Genomic DNA, 17,801 nt, shown 5'->3' with positions numbered 1-17,801 from the left:
GTTGATGCAATTTCATTTTAATTCTGTTCACTATATGTCTAATTTTAGATCAATTATTACTCGCTGCGTTAGCCGCAGGTACAATTGATAAAAAACAAATCTCCCTTTGGTGTAAGTATTAAGCCATTTTTCAAACTCTATCAATTTGATTATGATCAGTGCAATTATAGGGCTGATTTTACATTATTTCTTAGAAAAAAATAATGTATCCATCATCGATACATGTAAAGTGAACCTTTTAATGAAGGCTTTATTTTTATTTTTTATTTTTTTGGCATGAAGATGTTACTATAGGAGTATAGGTAGATTGAAATGGAGGCCGTTACTATATGGGTCAGAATTCAGAAAGGTTACTAGATGCAGCGGTCCTAGCATTATTTAGTATTTAGTGACGTAGCAGTAGGACCTTTAAGTTGGTACAAAGAAGTTACTTCACCAGATAAGCTCAAAAGGACAGACCCCGTCAGCCTTGCGTCACAGAAAAACGTCAGCATAGCTTTGTAAGCACATGGGTGGAATTTTCTTCCTTCCCATTCACATCAACCCCTCCTTCCTTACAACTTCCATTAAATTACTTCTCTCTTTCCTCAGCCCATTCTGTAGCTTCATATAAAACTCTCTATCCCTTTCTTCTCCTCCTCACTCCACAGCCCTCATCTACTCATTTTTTTTGTGAAAAAATTAACCACGAAGTTTCAAGCAAACAAACCCGGCCAGTAGTTAAACATAATGGGCACTCCTTGGCCTGAGAAGCTGTCAAACACTCGGCAAAAGGTGATCAAAGAGCTAGTTCAAGGCCAGGAGTGCGCAACCCAGCTCAAGACCCTGCTCCACAAAACCTTGGAAGACCAGCTTGTGTCCAAAATCTTAAGATCTTTCACCGAGTCTATTTCTGTACTCACTTCTTTTGAGTCTGGGGAGGTTTGTCAGAACCTTCAGGCTGTTTCCCATGCTGATTCGCATTGCGATGACCGGAGGTCTGAAGACTCTGGCGAGAGTAGCAGAAAGAGGCCCGCTTCCAAGGATCGTAGAGGGTGTTACAGGAGGAGGTAAAAAAAATTATCTAACATCTATACATATATATAAATTTTTTTTTATATGACGGAAATTACCTCCGAGAGAGGGCCACTTTTTTCACGCGAATCGGGTTAAGAGATTCGAACCAAATTCAATGGACTCTAATAGTTGCATTTTCTTGTTTGCAGGAAGACTGCACACACATGGACAACAGTCTCTCCCACAGTAGAGAATGATGGTCATGCGTGGAGAAAGTACGGCCAAAAGGAGATCCTCAATGCTAAGCACCCAAGGTGTGAGCTTTATTCTTTTACTAATTCCGTAATTGTGTAATTTTTGAGTTTTAACAGATCGAGAGGATTGTTTAAGGAAGAGCTAATTAATTGGATTGGTAATTTGTGATTTGACAGGAGTTACTTCCGATGTACGCGCAAGTTCGATCAAGGTTGCCGGGCGACCAAACAAGTCCAGAGAAAGGAAGACGATCCGCAAATGTTTCAGACCACATACATTGGTCATCACACGTGCAGAGACATACTAAAGACGCCGCAAATCATCACGGAATGTCATGGTTGGGAATCTTTCTTGGGTAATTCGGAATCAGCGATCCCAAGTAAAGAAGATGGCGCTGTGACGACTGTCAGCTCCTCCACCCCAACCATAAAAGAGGAATCTAAGGAAGAGGCACTGAGTGACCTGACTGACAACCTTCCGTCTTTGGGCGATCATCTTTGGCCAGATTTAAAGGATTTCGAGTTGTCCGGGCCTATGGGGTCCGATAACGGAGATGTGGTGTCTACCATGTACTCCTGTAGGGACACTGATTCTCTTAGTTTGAACATTGATTTTGACGGTGATTTTAGCCAGTTTCTCTAGGCTTAAGGCTTAATTAAGGCTGCCCGCCTCCTTTAATTGTACAACAAGCATGTTATCGATCGATGTTAATAACTTCAATATCCCGGCCACTTGCAATATTTGCTTAGAAATAATTATATGTTTATATTAATTAGAGAAAATAAAAGCAAAAGTTCATATTAATTCATTTCTGCTTGTCTTTTATTAGAGATGATCAAATTTCCACAGAAACTTGGAAATTTGTATAAAGGGTTGGGACGGGTGGGGTCAAGGCTTGCGATGGCTTTGTCCAATGGACAAAGGAATAGGCTATTTGATCCTCTAGATGGTTTGCATACTTTTAGCCCACAATTTGAAATTGACTATCCAACCTGTCTTTTCCGCGGAATTGCTAACATATATACGTCTCATTCGGGTTTTGATTTCTAAAGAGGAAAATTCTAAATTTTCATTTATATAATTTTTATTTATGCTCCATTTGTTCGGCATAAAATATTTTCGTTTTAAAATGCTTTTAAGAAAATAATTTTTCAAGAAGATATTTTCGGCCTATGTTTGGCGTGTACGGAAATCACATATATGTTTTATATTTTTATTCAATCATTTTAACCTATAAAAATTAATTTTTATTCACAATATAAAAATATTAATGTAAAATAATTGCTTGTCGGTGGTCTGAGGGTAGTCTAGTTATGGTAAGAGGGTGGGTCAGTTACGGTCTAAGATGGCTCAGTGATAGTCTGTGAGTGGCTCAGGGATGGTTCGAAGATAGTTCGGGAGTAGCTCGGTGGTGGTCTTCATTGTTTATGCGAAGAAAAAAAAATAATTTTTTTTAACTATTGACATGTATTTGGAAGAGCTTTTGGCTCCATCCACGATGATGCTTGCGTGTAAAACGTGGCATAACCCCTATTAATTTATTGGACAAAAAAGAGAAGGAAATGATTATTGAATTCAAAACTCATTCACCAAGTAATTAAAATAGTTTGAAAGCTGAGATTAAATTTAAAATTTTGCTTGTAAAAAATGTAAAAGAAAGACAAAAGATGTGCAAGTGGGACAGTACTGACGTCGCCAACCTGTCCTCTTTATAACGCATTGTCCTTCAACCGGGGGGGAGGAGAAAAAAAAGGGCCAAAAAGGAAAAATGTCGACAAAAAGTGTAGCTCAAGGACACAGCATATTAAAGGGAAAAGTAGAAGAATTATTCATTAAATAAAAAATAATAATAAATTAAAGAATCGTTGTTATTTTTTTTTATTTTTAATTTTTTTCTTTTTTATGAAAATTGAAGAATCAAATGACAACACGTACGATAAGCTACATGCCAAAAACATGTCGACACTCTCTGCCTATAAGGCTATAAATTCGTACTTGGCCAGTTGGCTCCTTGCATGCATTTGGCCAAGCCTGACAATTTCTGAAATGATACTAGATTTGACACAAATTTTAATATATAAATTAGTGAATTATATCGAGAGACGACTCTAACCTATTTAATTAAATAAATTAAAAATATAATTAATTTACATAATTTAATATTTATACCTTGATACGGGAATATATATACGGATTACCACCCTAATTTGGTGAGTAAGGCATATGAAAGGAGCCATCGATTGAATCCCAAAAATGATACAAGTATAGGCCACATGAAACCTAGAGGTGAAGCTTTCTTCGATCTCTAGCCTTCTGATCAGGGCCGGGAGTTTTTTCTCTGTCCCTTCTCTGCTTTGATAGTCTTCTCTCTATCAAGACAGGATTGGATAGTACTGATCCTATATATGGGAAACACGGCAGAGGATTTGTCAAGACTATGGGGTAAGTTCAATGTACCGGATGAAGAAAGCAAGGGAATTACGATACAGGATGATTTATTTTAGGACCCCACTATATACTGGGAGCCTGGAAGCCGACGGGATCTCTTTCTTTCCACCTCGATCATGGGGGAGAATATGTTTCTTTTTGAATTTGAGTAAGAGTGAGATAAATCCAGAGTTATGGAAAAGGCCAACCTTGGCTCCCATTTTCCCAATTAGTTGTTGGTCATGCATGCTCGATCTGGTTATAGCACGGGGTATGAAAGAAAATATAATGCTAAAATAAAATAAAGCGGAATAATAGAAAAGAGATAAGAGATTTTTTTTTTATATAGTTCGGTTTATGACCTATGTCTACATGATAAAGCTCAAATGGCTACATTTTTGCTCTTATTGTTTGATTAATTTACAATACAAATGATCCTTGTTTATAAGGATATAGAGAGAATACAAAATGGTATGTAAATAGAATATAATCAAATCAGAATTGATTGTATTTAAATCTGATTTGATTATAATCAATTACAATTAATGATGATTAAATCAAATTCTTCAATATATAGAGAGTACCATAATATACGATATCAATATATTCTCTAACAGGGTATGCCTTAGCTAATAATTTTGTAATGTTCTTTCTTTTAAATTTATTCTTACTTACCTAAAGACAAAAAAAATAAAATTCCGTACCTACCTATGGGTAATGAGTAATGTGGGAAAAATGTAAATTTTACACCAAGAAACATTTGGAAAAACATGCTATAGTAACTTAGTAAGGGAGTCTTTTTTTTTTTTTTTTTTTTTTTTCTTTTTTCTGAATAAGAAAGAATTATATTAAAGAAATTAACATACAAATACAAAGGTCTGAGCACCAACACTAGAACCTTATAGTCAATCACGACGAAAACTAACAAAGCAAACCAAAAAAGCAACCAGTAAATTAAGTAGAGCCTAAAGCCTAATTAATGAAATTAAAGGAGAGTTATGCTATTAGCAACCAAGTCATGTAGAAGTATATATATGAATCTCTAGCAAATATATATATATATTACTCGTAAGGTAATTTGACTCTCATAATCTTTTTTAAATTGTTTTAAGCTTTTCATGTGGTAATTCATAATATTAGATTACCTAATTCTCAAACAAAGCATTTGTGGGAGATGTGATTAATGTGTTAAAAACATAGGTAAGCTTTTGTCATTCCTAATTATTAATCTCATTCTCATGTAAGTTTCATCTTTTAATTTTTTTTTTTTTACAAAAATTATTATTGTTCATAAGTGCCTAATTTTTTCTTTTAAAGTTGTAGACTTGTAGTAAACTTCTTCTTGTTTGGTTGTTTAAGTTTTGTTCCTATGAAAATCAATAAAATTGTGTAAATAAATATATCTAATTATAAACAATGGAATTATGAAAACAAAATTTTTATGTGGAAAAAGTAAGAGTCTACAAGATATATAATGTTATGTATATTGTATAGCACAAATCAAGTAAATTGGCCCCTCCGATCACAATTATCTCGCATCGCCACTGCGATCAAACCAGTCTTGTTAGTGTATCAACTTTGTTTGTCCTCTTTCTCCCATTTGTCTTCATTAGAATGGAAGAGAAAATCCATGCTAATATTGCTACTGCTACTGCCAGAGTTAAACATTACATCAGCCATATCAGCAACCGGGAATTCAACTTCTTTACCGGTTCGCGTGGTGGATGGACCCGCACCACCACCACCACCACCACCACCACCACCAAGAACATTAATGCTGTTGCTCCCTCCTCCTCTTAGGCCCAAGTACTCCATTGAGAGCCATGTGCTTAGAGGAACTGAAGGAGACTGTGCAGGCTGGGTAGTTATGATTTGGGTGATCTCATGGGTAATGTCCCCTGCTGCTGCTGCCGGTGGTGGAACTGATGGTGCCGTGGATGACATGTGGCATGTGTGCTCACCTCGATATGTCACTTCAAACGTGTAGGGATCATCATCGAGCCTCTGGACTTGCTTCTTGGCCGGACACTGGTATAACCTTTGGTGGGTGCACCTGTAGTAACCCCTGATGCAAATGGTCACGGGTGACCCAAAAATTAAACTAAGTAACGATATATTAAGATATATATATATATAGGACATTAATTGTATATATTGTTAAGGCATATATTTGGTCAAAATTAAACCTCGATGGTGTCAAGGTTAATGTTGTCGTTTGCTAAATCAAACATTCTCTTCTCTTAAGTCCATAGTTAATTGGTCATTTACAGATCGAGGTCTATCTCCTCTGGGCTGAGCTATAAAACTAGTGTACGACATAGATCATTGGGCAATTGCCAGTAAATCTTATTGGTTTGCACTTGGCAGACTGAGTCAATTCTGGTAAAGTTGTGTACATTTGATCAAAGTCCAAAAGAGAGGAAAAAGTCAGAATAATTATAGTTGACAGCGATAGCAATTTCAATAAGTGACTTCCTTTAATTTCCATGACAATATGCCAATCGGATGTTTGCTTTGAATTGATGATGCATGAAAGTCTCAAAAGACTTAATCAATCTAGAATATGCATTGATCTGGTCAAATTAAGTCTAAGAGGCATGCACAGAGAGGATTGCTGTATATGTTGTCCTATTTAGTTGTTGGGAATAATCCCACTCAAGTCGACCTATCCTTAAAATTAGGGCCTTCAGGTTAGTACCGGCCCAAGACGGATTCACAGCAGAACTCCCGTGATAGTCCCATCCCGGGGGATGAATATTAAGTAGTCAAGGCCTGGGACACGCATGTCGATCCCGAGAACTCAAGAATAAGTTGCGAAAAACCATGGAAAAACTAAGATCCCGAGATATTTGGAAATGTTCAGGAAATGACGAAACCCACGTTCCAGTGACACAAAAGTCCCACGATCTAGGATCATGAAGACCCACGTTCCAGATACGTGATGACCCACGTTCTGGAACGAGTGATGACCCATGATCAGGAACGTGAAAACCCACGTTCCAGATACATGGGGACCCCACGATCAAAGAATCAGTTTCCTCCATGTTCGGAGAAACCGACTCAGATCCTTTTGCTATAAATACATGCAGACACTTAGGTATTCTGGCAAAATTTTATTGTGATTAAGGCACAAATTAATATTTTGGAGAATTAAGCGGACTCTTTTTCTCTTAGAAGCTAACTTAAGCATTAGAGCTAGATTTTTATAAGGGTCTCTTAATTCTATTTGTTTTGCAGGATTTTGGGAAAGCTTGAAGAACCTAGAAGAAAAAGTCGTGTTCGCATCATGCATACCGGAAACTGTATTAACATTAATATTTAGATGAAACAAAACAAAATTTAGACCGTAAAATAAGAGACAGAATAGATCTTAAAAGAGCAGAAATTTCAAGGTATTGCATGAATTGAACAGATCAATTGACTGCAAAAGTCTATCTTGATCGGAGACCTTGTAAAGAAAAAAGCACCGATGATGCATAAGCAGTGAATTGAAGTGTCAAATCATCGTACGTATGTGTTGGGGAATTTAATATATATATATATCTGATTTGGTAGAGTCACCATAACCGTATATAACCATTACAGACGTCATACGTATACGTACGTACGTACCTTGGGAATTTTGAGCCGAGAATCTCTTTCTGCCCGTATTTTCTCCACGTGAAGCCGTCCTCAGGTGGAATATCAGTGTTTCCAATCCGAGGTGCAGCCGCAGTTATTGTCCGTCTCTCCCCATCATCTTTCCTGCTTATTAATTAAAAATAATAAACATAACTATCATGTTGATCAATAATGTTTCGTTAATTAGTTCGAATGACCAAAAGCTACCCCACTTCCGGCCAGCTTGCAATGCTAGCTATATATACTCAAAATCTAACAAGTTCTGATCCCGTTGCCTAGCTTGATCATATTCTGGATGCCAAACAAATGTAAATAATCAACGTACGTACGTAGTATGTATATATATATATATATATATATATAGCACTTACCCAAAAAAAAAAATTGGCATATATATATGTATAGCATAAAGTATATAATATATAATCAATTTCCAAGCCATTATTTATCCGTACGTTTTCCTCTTTTATAAGTACGAATCGAATTGGTTGGTGTTTAACACGAAAAAAGTGTTTTAATTAATTAAGAAACATACAACGTACATATATGTATATGAGTAATGATTCACTACCACCTAAATATACAACTTTTCACCACCTTGTCTATGTGGTAAGGTGGTCCCCTATTAACTTTAGAGTTTTTTTATTTTTAAAAAATAAAATAAAGTGGGGGACCACCTTGCCACATAGACAAGGTGGTGAAAAGTTATATATTTAGATGGTAAAGAATCATTTCTCATATGTATATACTACTAGTTGTCTTTCCAAGAAACATGGAGCTCGGACCTATTTTACTTTCGAGACGTTTTCATACCGGTTTGTGCGTTTCCAAAGAATGTGCAAGGGCAGTCAACACGTCAACGTATGGTTGTTTAATTCATTTAATTAGGTTTAGAGGAATGATTCAAAATCAGTACTAATTAGACAAAAGTCACCCGGCCACAAAGTTCAACATATAATGTCGTGTGTGAATAAAAGAATTAATCAGTCAAACATTAATTAAATTTCTCACCTTCTTCGTTGTCTTTGCGAGGATGAAACAATATTGCCAGAATCCGATGCGTCCATTGGCTGAACCTCCCCTCCTATGCTCTTGGAGCGTGCAGAACCTTCGGCCTCTCTTCCGCCCACTCCGGCAACAAGGCCATCGGACCCTAACCCGCGCATTTTGAAGGGGCTCCTATCAGCTTGAAGCTGCATCTGCAACATGTCCATAATTGGCTGGGTGTAACTCGGCGGGCTTCGCCATCCGGCCTTCAAACTTGTTTCCGTCTGAGGCTGCTGAGATTCCTGTGGTTGACGGAATATCATGTGGGAAAGTGATGTGGTGTCTTGAGTACTACCGTGTAGCCGTTCCTTTGCGGCTCTGAAAGCACTAATGATCTCATCGCAGGACTTGGAGAGGATGTTGGGCTGGTCGGCCAGGTTTGGTAGGTTTGAATCAAGTTCTCTAGCTAATTTACACCCACGCTGGATAAACAGGGATGCTATCTCCTCCATGCTTAATTTCTGAGCTTCTCGATCGATCTGCTTTGTTTGGCTTGTCGATCGTCGTCTCAGATTTGGAGGAAATTTAAATATGGATCGAGTAGTTGACGTAGCCTTTTGGTGGGCTAGTTTCTATGCGCTAGCTAGAGATCGATCGAGAATTGAACCATGTGTACATATATGTGTTACGTTTGATGAATATCTTCTACACGTTACAATATATAACAGGAACTTTGAAAGGATGACTTAGTCATGGTCCGCAGAGGGTTTTTCTTACGTTCTTTTCCATGAGTCTAGAGGAAGACTTCGCCCCGTTGAATCCGAACCCGGAAGAATTTTCTGAGCTTTGAAGCGAATACCATAACTTCTAGGTCCCGTTGAAGCATTAGTCGGACTAATGATTCTTCCAAGTGAGTAACCATGGCAAATTGGTTCAACCCTTTACCCTACGTTATGACTCATGCCCATTTGGTCTCCACTCTATGACTATAACAGCGGTCATACCTACCAAAAGGGTCAATATTCCACAGTCCAAACGGGGGGATCCAACCAATCACGTAAACCTCGCTCCTGGCACTTGTATCATGTGTTTCTGCGAGAATCCTAAGCTAATTTTTCCCTGTTTAATTTGTCTTACTACAAATTTTCTATAGACTCTGATATATTTTCAAAATCCAAGTTCAGGCTTTGATTGACAAGCGTCGACAGTAACAATGAAGATCAGACTTCTGTAGATCGATGTATGCTTAATTTGTAAACTAGCTAGCTAGTTAGCCCAATTTAATTTCGTGAAAGGGGATTGATATTTGCACAACAGGTTGTGCACAACCCACACACACGGGTGGGACCCATCCACTCAAGTGGGTCCCACTCATGTGAGTGGTTGTGCACAATTTTGCAGCAAGCATTTCCGTTTGTGAAAATAGCAGTACTGATCAATATTCATGTTTTCCTTCATTTATTTTGATTAGAATTTTAATTAGTTTTCTTTTTTCTTACTCTAATCTTTATGCACAACCTGTTGTGCAGCAGGCATTTCCGTTTGTGAAAATAGTAGTACTGAAACATCTATCATGTTTTCCTTCCTTTATTCTGATTAGAATTTTAATTAGTTTTCTTTTTCATACTCTAATCTTTGTGCACAGCCTGTTGTGCAGCAGGCATTTCCGTTTGTGAAAATATCAGCACTGATCGATCATGTTTTCCTTCCTTTATTCTGATTAGAATTTTAATTAGTTTTCTTTTTCATACTCTAATCTTTGTGTACAACCTGTTGTGCAGCAAGTATTTCCATTTGTGAAAATAGCAGTACTGATCGATCATGTTTTCCTTCCTTTATTCTAATTAGAATTTTAATTGGTTTTCTTTTTCATACTTAATCTCTCTTATAAATTTAAGATAACTTTTTTGTTTAACTAATATTTTAATATTCTCCCGCAACGTGGAATCCCACAACATATATATTAATTTTCCACATGCATATACAACATGAAAAATATTTTAATTAAAATTGGGGGATAAATTGTGTAACACTCCGGTCCTATATTAGGAAGATGAGAAGTCCACATAGAGAGTGGATAATTTAGAAGAGATGCTTATAGGTTTTAAGTTTCACATTGTTAATTTGTTATTAGAAGAAACTGAGCTTTATAAGAAATTCTAAGGAAGATCCAAATTAATTAACTAGTTATTTTGGAGTAACAGGATAGATGTGGCTTACTAGTACTCTTTCCTGAGTGGTTACAAATTGTGACATCATGATATGAATTCTAAGCTTTTTAATTATTATAAGGCCAGGTCGTTAAAGATATATTTGGTACCTGTGATTTAAAAATTTTATTTTTTAGTACTTCAGTTTTATTTCGCTTCACAGATGGAACTTGAATTTTGGGAGAAAATTGATTTAGTACTTCCGTCTATTTTTTCATCCAAATTTTAATGGATTGCCACATGTCATCCCTCATTGGTTGACACGTGGCACAATATATTTTTTTTTAAAAAAAAATCTTCAAAAATTAATTTAAAAAAGCATGTGACAATATTATTGTCGGCCAAACCCTCATTCTCGCTGAAACGAAGTCTGAACCCACTCATCAGGTTCAGTTGGCTGTCCTTGAAAACGAACCATTCTTGTCACCTATCGCAATATTCTGTCATGCACCATTCGACCTTGCTGCCCATTTGGTGGTGCGGGACGATCTCGACGCTCTCTTGCAACTGCGCCTGTGCCCAAATGGGTTTCTTTCTTTTCTTCATTTTTCTACTTTCCTTTTCTTTTTGCTCTCTGTTTGTTTCATTTCCTTCCTCATTCATATGTTAAATGATAAATTAATAAAAGACAATCTACCCTATGAATGATATGAAGAACATGCATGCATTGACTCACTTCTCGTCTTTTTTCTTTCTTTTTTTAATTAATTAATTAATTTATTTTTTTTAAGTTTTATTAAATTTGATTTTTTAATTAATTTTTAAAGATTTTTATTTTTATTATTATTATTTTATATTGTACGCGTGACAGTCCGTTAAAATTTAGATAGAAAAATAGATGGAGGTATTAAGTCAGTCTTTTTCCAAAACTTAAATTCTATCAATCTGTGAAGTGAAATGAAACCGAGATACCAAAAAATAAAGTTTTTAAACCATACATACCAAATATGTCTTTAACCCTTATTCTAATATCATTCTTAATCACCTATTATTTTAAAATATTAATTTAATAAAAAATAGTGACATGCTTTAGGGATGAAGTGATGAACGGTGAAGAACACGGAACGTACTTCTAATTTGTATAGATCAGCTTGACCACTTTGCCTGAAAGCAGGTTATTAACCAAATTAAGTTACTGTCAACAAAGGAATTAAGGAAACTGAAGGTAGTTAAGCAGTAGCTGAGCTGGATATATATATATATATATAATTGGTTAGAATCGGTTGTAATTTCTGTTAATTAGTTCTTTCTCGATCTTCTGAGATCGTGTATTTCAATACAATTGCAGAGAAATTTTCTCTCTTCTATTCGTGCATCGATCCTCGATCTGTTTCTGTTTTGCTGCGCGCATTCTATTCATAAAATCAATACAACAGGTTTGGGTCCAAATTAATCACATCTGCAGAGCTGGCCGGGAAATGAATAACGGGATGCTGAATATTGTTGTTGATCGGGGACGGGGCAAAAATTCTCAATCCGGACTCTTTTCAAAGCTTTGCACAATTGAGAGCTTGGCGTATGACGTGAAGCCCAAATTAGTTCAAATTATCTAAATTGTCCCTGCCTGACTATTGACTACTGTTCTGTGGTCCCTTCACTCCTCTGCGGTTAAGGAAACGCCGACTATCGTATATGCTGCTTGGTTTGGTGAACAATGGAGCAGTGCCCAACTGCCCATCATGATTTGTGTTTCTTCTATGGGGCTTGTTAATATTTTTATTTGGTGTCGGCCTAGCAATCCGAATATCCGGCCCATCGACCAATGGACCCATAATAGAGTGACACACTAGATCTCATCTCTTACTACATTAGCATTGGTTCCTGCAATCACAACAAAAGGGGATGTGATTAAGGAGTCACAGACTCACGGCCGGCCACGGGCTTAAGGAATGCAACAATTAAGAAGAAAATTTAATTTCTCCTACGTACTTAATTAGCAAGTACCTCATATCACTACCTTGGCCCACATGCAGTCAACTGTTCACTCTGTTCTAACATATAACTTTAAGAATCTGATTAAAAAAAGATCATATATATATATATATATATATAGCTTTAAGAATCACCATCATAGTATGATAGTAATAATAATAATTATTTTTAATATAGATACCATAAAGAACAAATTGCAGACAACGAAGAGTCTACGGACAGCAAAAACTAAAAAGATATAAAATCAAATACAAGCAAATCAACAAAGAATCTTAATTTTGACAAATGTCTAGCACCTCACTGCTCAGAAAAAAGACATTCAAAAGAGAATGTCAAGTTCAAATGCCCGTAGTCTAATCTTGGACAAAATTCTTTCTTCAAATTTGGGGGATTGACCATGGAGCAAAGCATTCATATGTAACCACAGGTTATAAATTGCTGCAACAAAACATAATCTCCTAGCGGTAGCTTGCAAGTTCTTCTTGCCTTTCATATTCTGCAAACTCCAATGAACAATTGAATTCCAATTTAATGGAGGATCAGTCATCCCACAATTTGATTACATCAAAGACCGCTAGATTCTCCTGTTCAAGCTACACTCAAAGAATAAATGTTCTCTATTCTCTTGCCTTACATGACAGAAGAGACACAATCTCTACTATAGCCCCATCTGCACATATGCTTCCTAGTCACAATAGCATCCTTGAATGCAAGCCAGAGAAAGAATGCATGTCTAGGGATAGCACTAGAAAACCAGACAACATAATGCCATTCCACCACCAATTTTTTATTCCTAAGCTTTTCCCAAGTTTCAGAACTTGAGAACACACCACTTTTTGAATCTCAAACTGGTTAATCAGCCTCTCCAATCTCAATATTAGGCAACCTACTTTGGATCTCTACAATGACCTCTGATCTGGCATGGGGTCAAAACCAATCACATCTTCTAATAATAGAAGAGAGCTTAGGACCGATGGAGGGATTTGCATCATATACTACTCTATGCCCATAGGTATCTATCAAGCAACTCGCTGGATGCCAAATGTCATGCCATAGGAATATGCTACTAGCTACCATCTCCAACCTTGAACTTGATGAATTGTTTAGTAACATTCAGAAGATTCAAGAGCTTTTTCCAACTCCAATGAACTTTGCACTCTTAATCTAGGGATAATTGCACCGTTGGTCTCTGGATTTGGCTATAATTATTTTTCACTCCATATGGTTCAAAAAGTTTATGAGAGGTCCTTGTAATAAACAATAATTACGAATCACTTCTTGGACCAATTTTCCATCCACTAGGTTAATAGATTCCGTTAGTCAGCCACGTCACATTCAATAGGAAATCGACACGTGCCCATTACAATAATATATATATAATAAAAAAAATAAAAAAATAAAACATAAATATTTGCTTTTTAAAAAAAATAAAACAAAGGGGTGGCTGTCATTTGGGGGTGGCCCAACCACCCTCGGCCAATGGGGGTGGCCGGGGGTGGCGCGTGGCCACCCCCAAACGATTTCGGGCCACCGCCAGGTCCTAGCTCCTGGGGGAGACTGTGGCCGCGCACCACCCCTAAAATCATTTGGGAGTGGCCTGGCATCGGCAGTCACCCCTTTGTATTTTTTTTTTTTTTTTTAAAAAAATAACTAATATTATTTATTTATTATTATTATTTTTTTTTATTGTAATGGACACATATTGGCTTCTTATTGGGTGTGACGTGGCTGATTAATGAAATCTGTTAACTTTTGGATGTACAATGTGTTCAATGACTGATTTGTAATTATTGTTTACCATGAAGACCTCCCATGAACTTTTTAAACTACAAAGAGTGAAAAATAATTATGGCCAACCCCAAAGACTAACGGTATTATCCATGTAATCTATTATGATAAATCCAAGCTATCCAAAGTGAGCCAGCCCAAGAAAAGATATTCCAAATGTGGTTGAGCATGGAAATAATGTTTCAAACAACCAACTGTTTAATCCCGAGGCCACCCTCCTTCTTAGGCATACAAATACTCTCCTAAGCAACTTTAGCACGAGCCTTAATTTCCATTCCACAAAAACCTATTAAGCCGGATTATCTTCTTAGGAAGAATAAATATTCTTGTCTAGAAGACCTGAAAGCTAAACAGGATTGAGGTAATAAGCTGAAATCTTCCGGCAAAAGAAAGATGTTTAGCCAACCAAGAATCCATTATTGCTGTCATCCGACTAAGTAAGCAATCACAATCCATAGTAGGAAGGCTTTTTGTGATTAAGGGCACTACCAAATGTCTTACTGGAAGAGACCCCTCCTGCATCTCCAAGAAATCCAGTATCTCCTTCTTCTGAACATTGTCTAAACCAGCAAAAAAAAAAAAACAGAACTTTTAGCTGGATTAGCTTTGAGCCCAGAAAGCCCCACAAAATCATCTAGAACCTCCTTGATGATCTGGACAGAACTCAGCTTGCCTCCAGAAAAGATGAGAAGGTCATCTTCCCTACAATCACCATCATAAAAGCCCCTCAATTTCTCACTTAGAGAAAGTCCACAACACCAACACCATTAACACAAACACCACCAGCATGCACTGGCCGGCCTCCTCTTCTTAGAGAAAGTCCTCCTATCCCTCTTCTTCACCATTATCCTTGCCATCTTCATCTCCAGGCTACGTCGCAAGCGCTTCAAGCTCCCACCTGGCCCTATTCCCCTGCCCGTATTCGGCAACTAGCTCCAAGTTAGCGATGACCTTAACCATCGTAGCCTCTCCGACATCGCTCGTAAGTTTGGGGAAGTTTTCTTCTTGCTTCGAATGGGCCAACGCAACCTGGTTGTGGAATCTTCCCTTGAGCTCGCCAAAGAGGTCCTCGACATGCAAGGTGTCGAGTTCGGTCCACGATCAAAAAACGTTGTCTTTGACATCGATCTTCACCGGTAAAGGCCAAGACATGGTGTTCATTGTCTACGGCGAGCACTGGCGCAAGATGAGGAGGATCATGACCGTCCCTTCCTTTATCAACAAGGTTGTCCAGCAGAATAGGCATGGTTGGGTGGACGAGATTGCGAGGGTTGTTGAGGATGTTAGGAAAAATCCCGAGGCATCAACTTGCGGGATTGTGTTGAGCTAAGGAAGCGATTGCAGCTTATGATGTACAATAACATGTTTAGGATAGTATTGTTTGACCGAAGGTTTAAGAGCGAGGATGACCCTTTGTTTATGAGGCTGAAAACGTTGAACGGGGAAAGGAGTAAGTAGGTTGGCTCAAAGCTTCGACTACAATTATGGAGATTTTATTCCCATCTTAAGGCCATTTTTGAGAGGGTAGTATTTGAATATTTGCAAGGAAGTGAAGGAAAGGAGGTTGCAGCTTGTCAAGGATTGTTTACCTGAGGAGAGGAAGTACGTAAGCTTCATTTTTCTGTTCTTGGGTTCTTATAATTAATAATCGAATTATATGTTTTCAATATGTATATATGATATGAGATCAACTCTCGTTGAATATTCCTAATTTATAGGAAGCTGGGTAGCACGAAAAGCACGGACAACAATGTTCTGAAGTGTGCTATAGATCACATTGATCTTGATGCTCAACAAAAGGGTGAGATTAACGAAGACGGCGTCCTCTACATCGTTGAGAACATAAAACGTTGTTGCTGGTAGGCTACTTTTGTCTTAATTTCTTTTGCACAAAGAGATTAAAGAAAAAAGAGTTTATTAAAATCAACCAATATATATATATATAGAGCCTCGTTGATGACACTAAATGGTCAAGTACTGAAAATACCTAGGCTTCATTTGGCATCATTGATGTTCAAATTGAACGATATGTTGCTGCTGATGAACTGATTAGAATTACATCAAGGTCACTGTAAAAGAAAGTCATTGTTCTATGTGCTGAATAATTTGTCAAGGTGGACACCTTTACTTTATTTGATGGATAAGATTTTCCTTCAAATTGGATCAATTAGTTTTTTAAACTCATATCTGTTTAAAATTAATGCATCAGTATATATATATATATATATACTGATGATATATGGTAACACAGCAATCGAGACGACATTGTGGTCGATCAATTGAGTGGGGCATTGCCGAGCTGGTGAACCATCCGGAGATCCAGCAAAAGCTATGAAGCGAGCTTCATTAATTGACACGGTGCTTGGTCCGGGCCGGAGTGGAGAAGAGCGAGCCAGACACCCACAAACTACTGTACCTACAAGCAGTAATGAAGGAAACCCTCAGGCTCCGGATGGACATCCCTCTATTAGTCCCACACATGAACCTCCGTGATGATAAGCTTGGCGGATATGACATTCCGGCGGAGAGCAAGATTGTCGTGAATGCTTAATTGGCGGCTTGCCAGCAACCCTGCCCATTGGAAAAACCCGGAGGAGTTGAGGCCTGAAAGGTTTTTGGAAGAGGAAGCCAAAGTGGAAGCCAACGGCAATGACTTCAGGTACCTTCCCTTTGGTGTTGGAAGGAGGAGCTGTCCAGGGATTATACTTGCTTTGCCGATTCTCGGAATCACGTTGGGGCGTTTGGTACAAAACTTTGAGCTAGCTCTTGCCTCCACCGGGACAGCCGAAGTTAGACACTTCCGAGAAGGGAGGGCTGCATGTTCAGCTTGCACATATATATGGAACCATTCAACCACTGTTGCCAAGCCACGGGTGTTTAAGAATTAATCATATGTTGTCCCCTGGCCCCTCTCTCTCTCTCTCTCTCTCTCTCTCTCTCTCTCTCTCTCTCTGTGACTATATATATATATATATATATGCATATGCTGTATTATTATGAATGGAACTTTGAATGCATAACTTAAGATTGCAAGAAGTAAATTTCTTAAAGCTTGCTTTTGGGCATGATATAATGTTTTAAGACCTGTGTACATTGCGACCCTTGATTGTAGACCACTTTGGTGATGGGGGTTATCCCATTATTATGTTTTAAGCATGGCCATAAGAAAAACAAAGAGGCGATATGATTTAAGATTAACAGTGTCACATCGCACTGCCACTTTAGCTCGTAAGAAGTTGTATTTCAATTATACTTATGACTAGTATTTTTGGATTTAAATAAAAATGTAAAAAACAAGAATTAATAATGTTAATACTTAGTGTTAGCCGAATCAACTACAGTTTCTTGTGAATTACCCAATATTATATATATATATATATATATGGCCTCTTTAGCATTTGTTAAAGAGTAGTACGTATCGGGGGGGGTCAGAACTCAGAAGATTAATTCTCTTCCAAGCCAAATAGTACATATTAATAAGTAGCTTAATGTGAATTACCCATTTGTTAAGTAGCTTAATTAAACTTAGACCATTAAAAGAAAAATAGCACTGTCAACAATTTTTTTACTGCACCCGCGCGCCAC

General features: G+C 37.5%; 2 protein-coding genes and 1 pseudogene across 3 annotated transcripts; 2 read left to right on the top strand and 1 right to left on the bottom strand.

Annotated features, from left to right (window-relative positions):
* The first annotated feature begins 625 nt into the window (after window positions 1-625).
* LOC133863549 (probable WRKY transcription factor 70) lies at window positions 626-2,055 on the top strand. 2 transcript variants are annotated; one of them, XM_062299535.1, is made up of 3 exons: window positions 627-1,049; window positions 1,206-1,310; window positions 1,428-2,055. In XM_062299535.1, the coding sequence occupies exons 1-3, from the start codon at window positions 730-732 to the stop codon at window positions 1,891-1,893; spliced, it is 891 nt and encodes a 296-aa protein (XP_062155519.1). In that variant the 5' UTR covers window positions 627-729; the 3' UTR covers window positions 1,894-2,055. The 2 variants fall into 2 exon arrangements, with proteins under 2 accessions (XP_062155520.1, XP_062155519.1); XM_062299536.1 differs by lacking the exon at window positions 1,206-1,310 and having other exon boundaries at window positions 626-1,049.
* A 3,045-nt stretch (window positions 2,056-5,100) lies between these two features.
* LOC133864713 (WRKY transcription factor 55) lies at window positions 5,101-9,017 on the bottom strand. The gene is made up of 3 exons (XM_062301124.1): window positions 8,311-9,017; window positions 7,291-7,422; window positions 5,101-5,743 (listed from the first exon to the last, which is right to left on the bottom strand). Exons 1-3 carry the CDS (start codon window positions 8,796-8,798, stop codon window positions 5,251-5,253), a joined length of 1,113 nt encoding a protein of 370 aa, XP_062157108.1. The 5' UTR covers window positions 8,799-9,017; the 3' UTR covers window positions 5,101-5,250.
* Window positions 9,018-11,334: 2,317 nt separating this feature from the next.
* Window positions 11,335-16,987, top strand: LOC133863440 (trans-cinnamate 4-monooxygenase-like; annotated as a pseudogene).
* Window positions 16,988-17,801: the final 814 nt, after the last annotated feature.

This window comes from Alnus glutinosa, chromosome 3, assembly GCF_958979055.1.
Source record: "Alnus glutinosa chromosome 3, dhAlnGlut1.1, whole genome shotgun sequence".
In the NCBI taxonomy this organism is placed as follows: Eukaryota; Viridiplantae; Streptophyta; class Magnoliopsida; order Fagales; family Betulaceae; genus Alnus; species Alnus glutinosa.
Note: the sequence above shows the minus strand (reverse complement) of the source record. Positions and strands in the feature narration are given on the sequence as shown.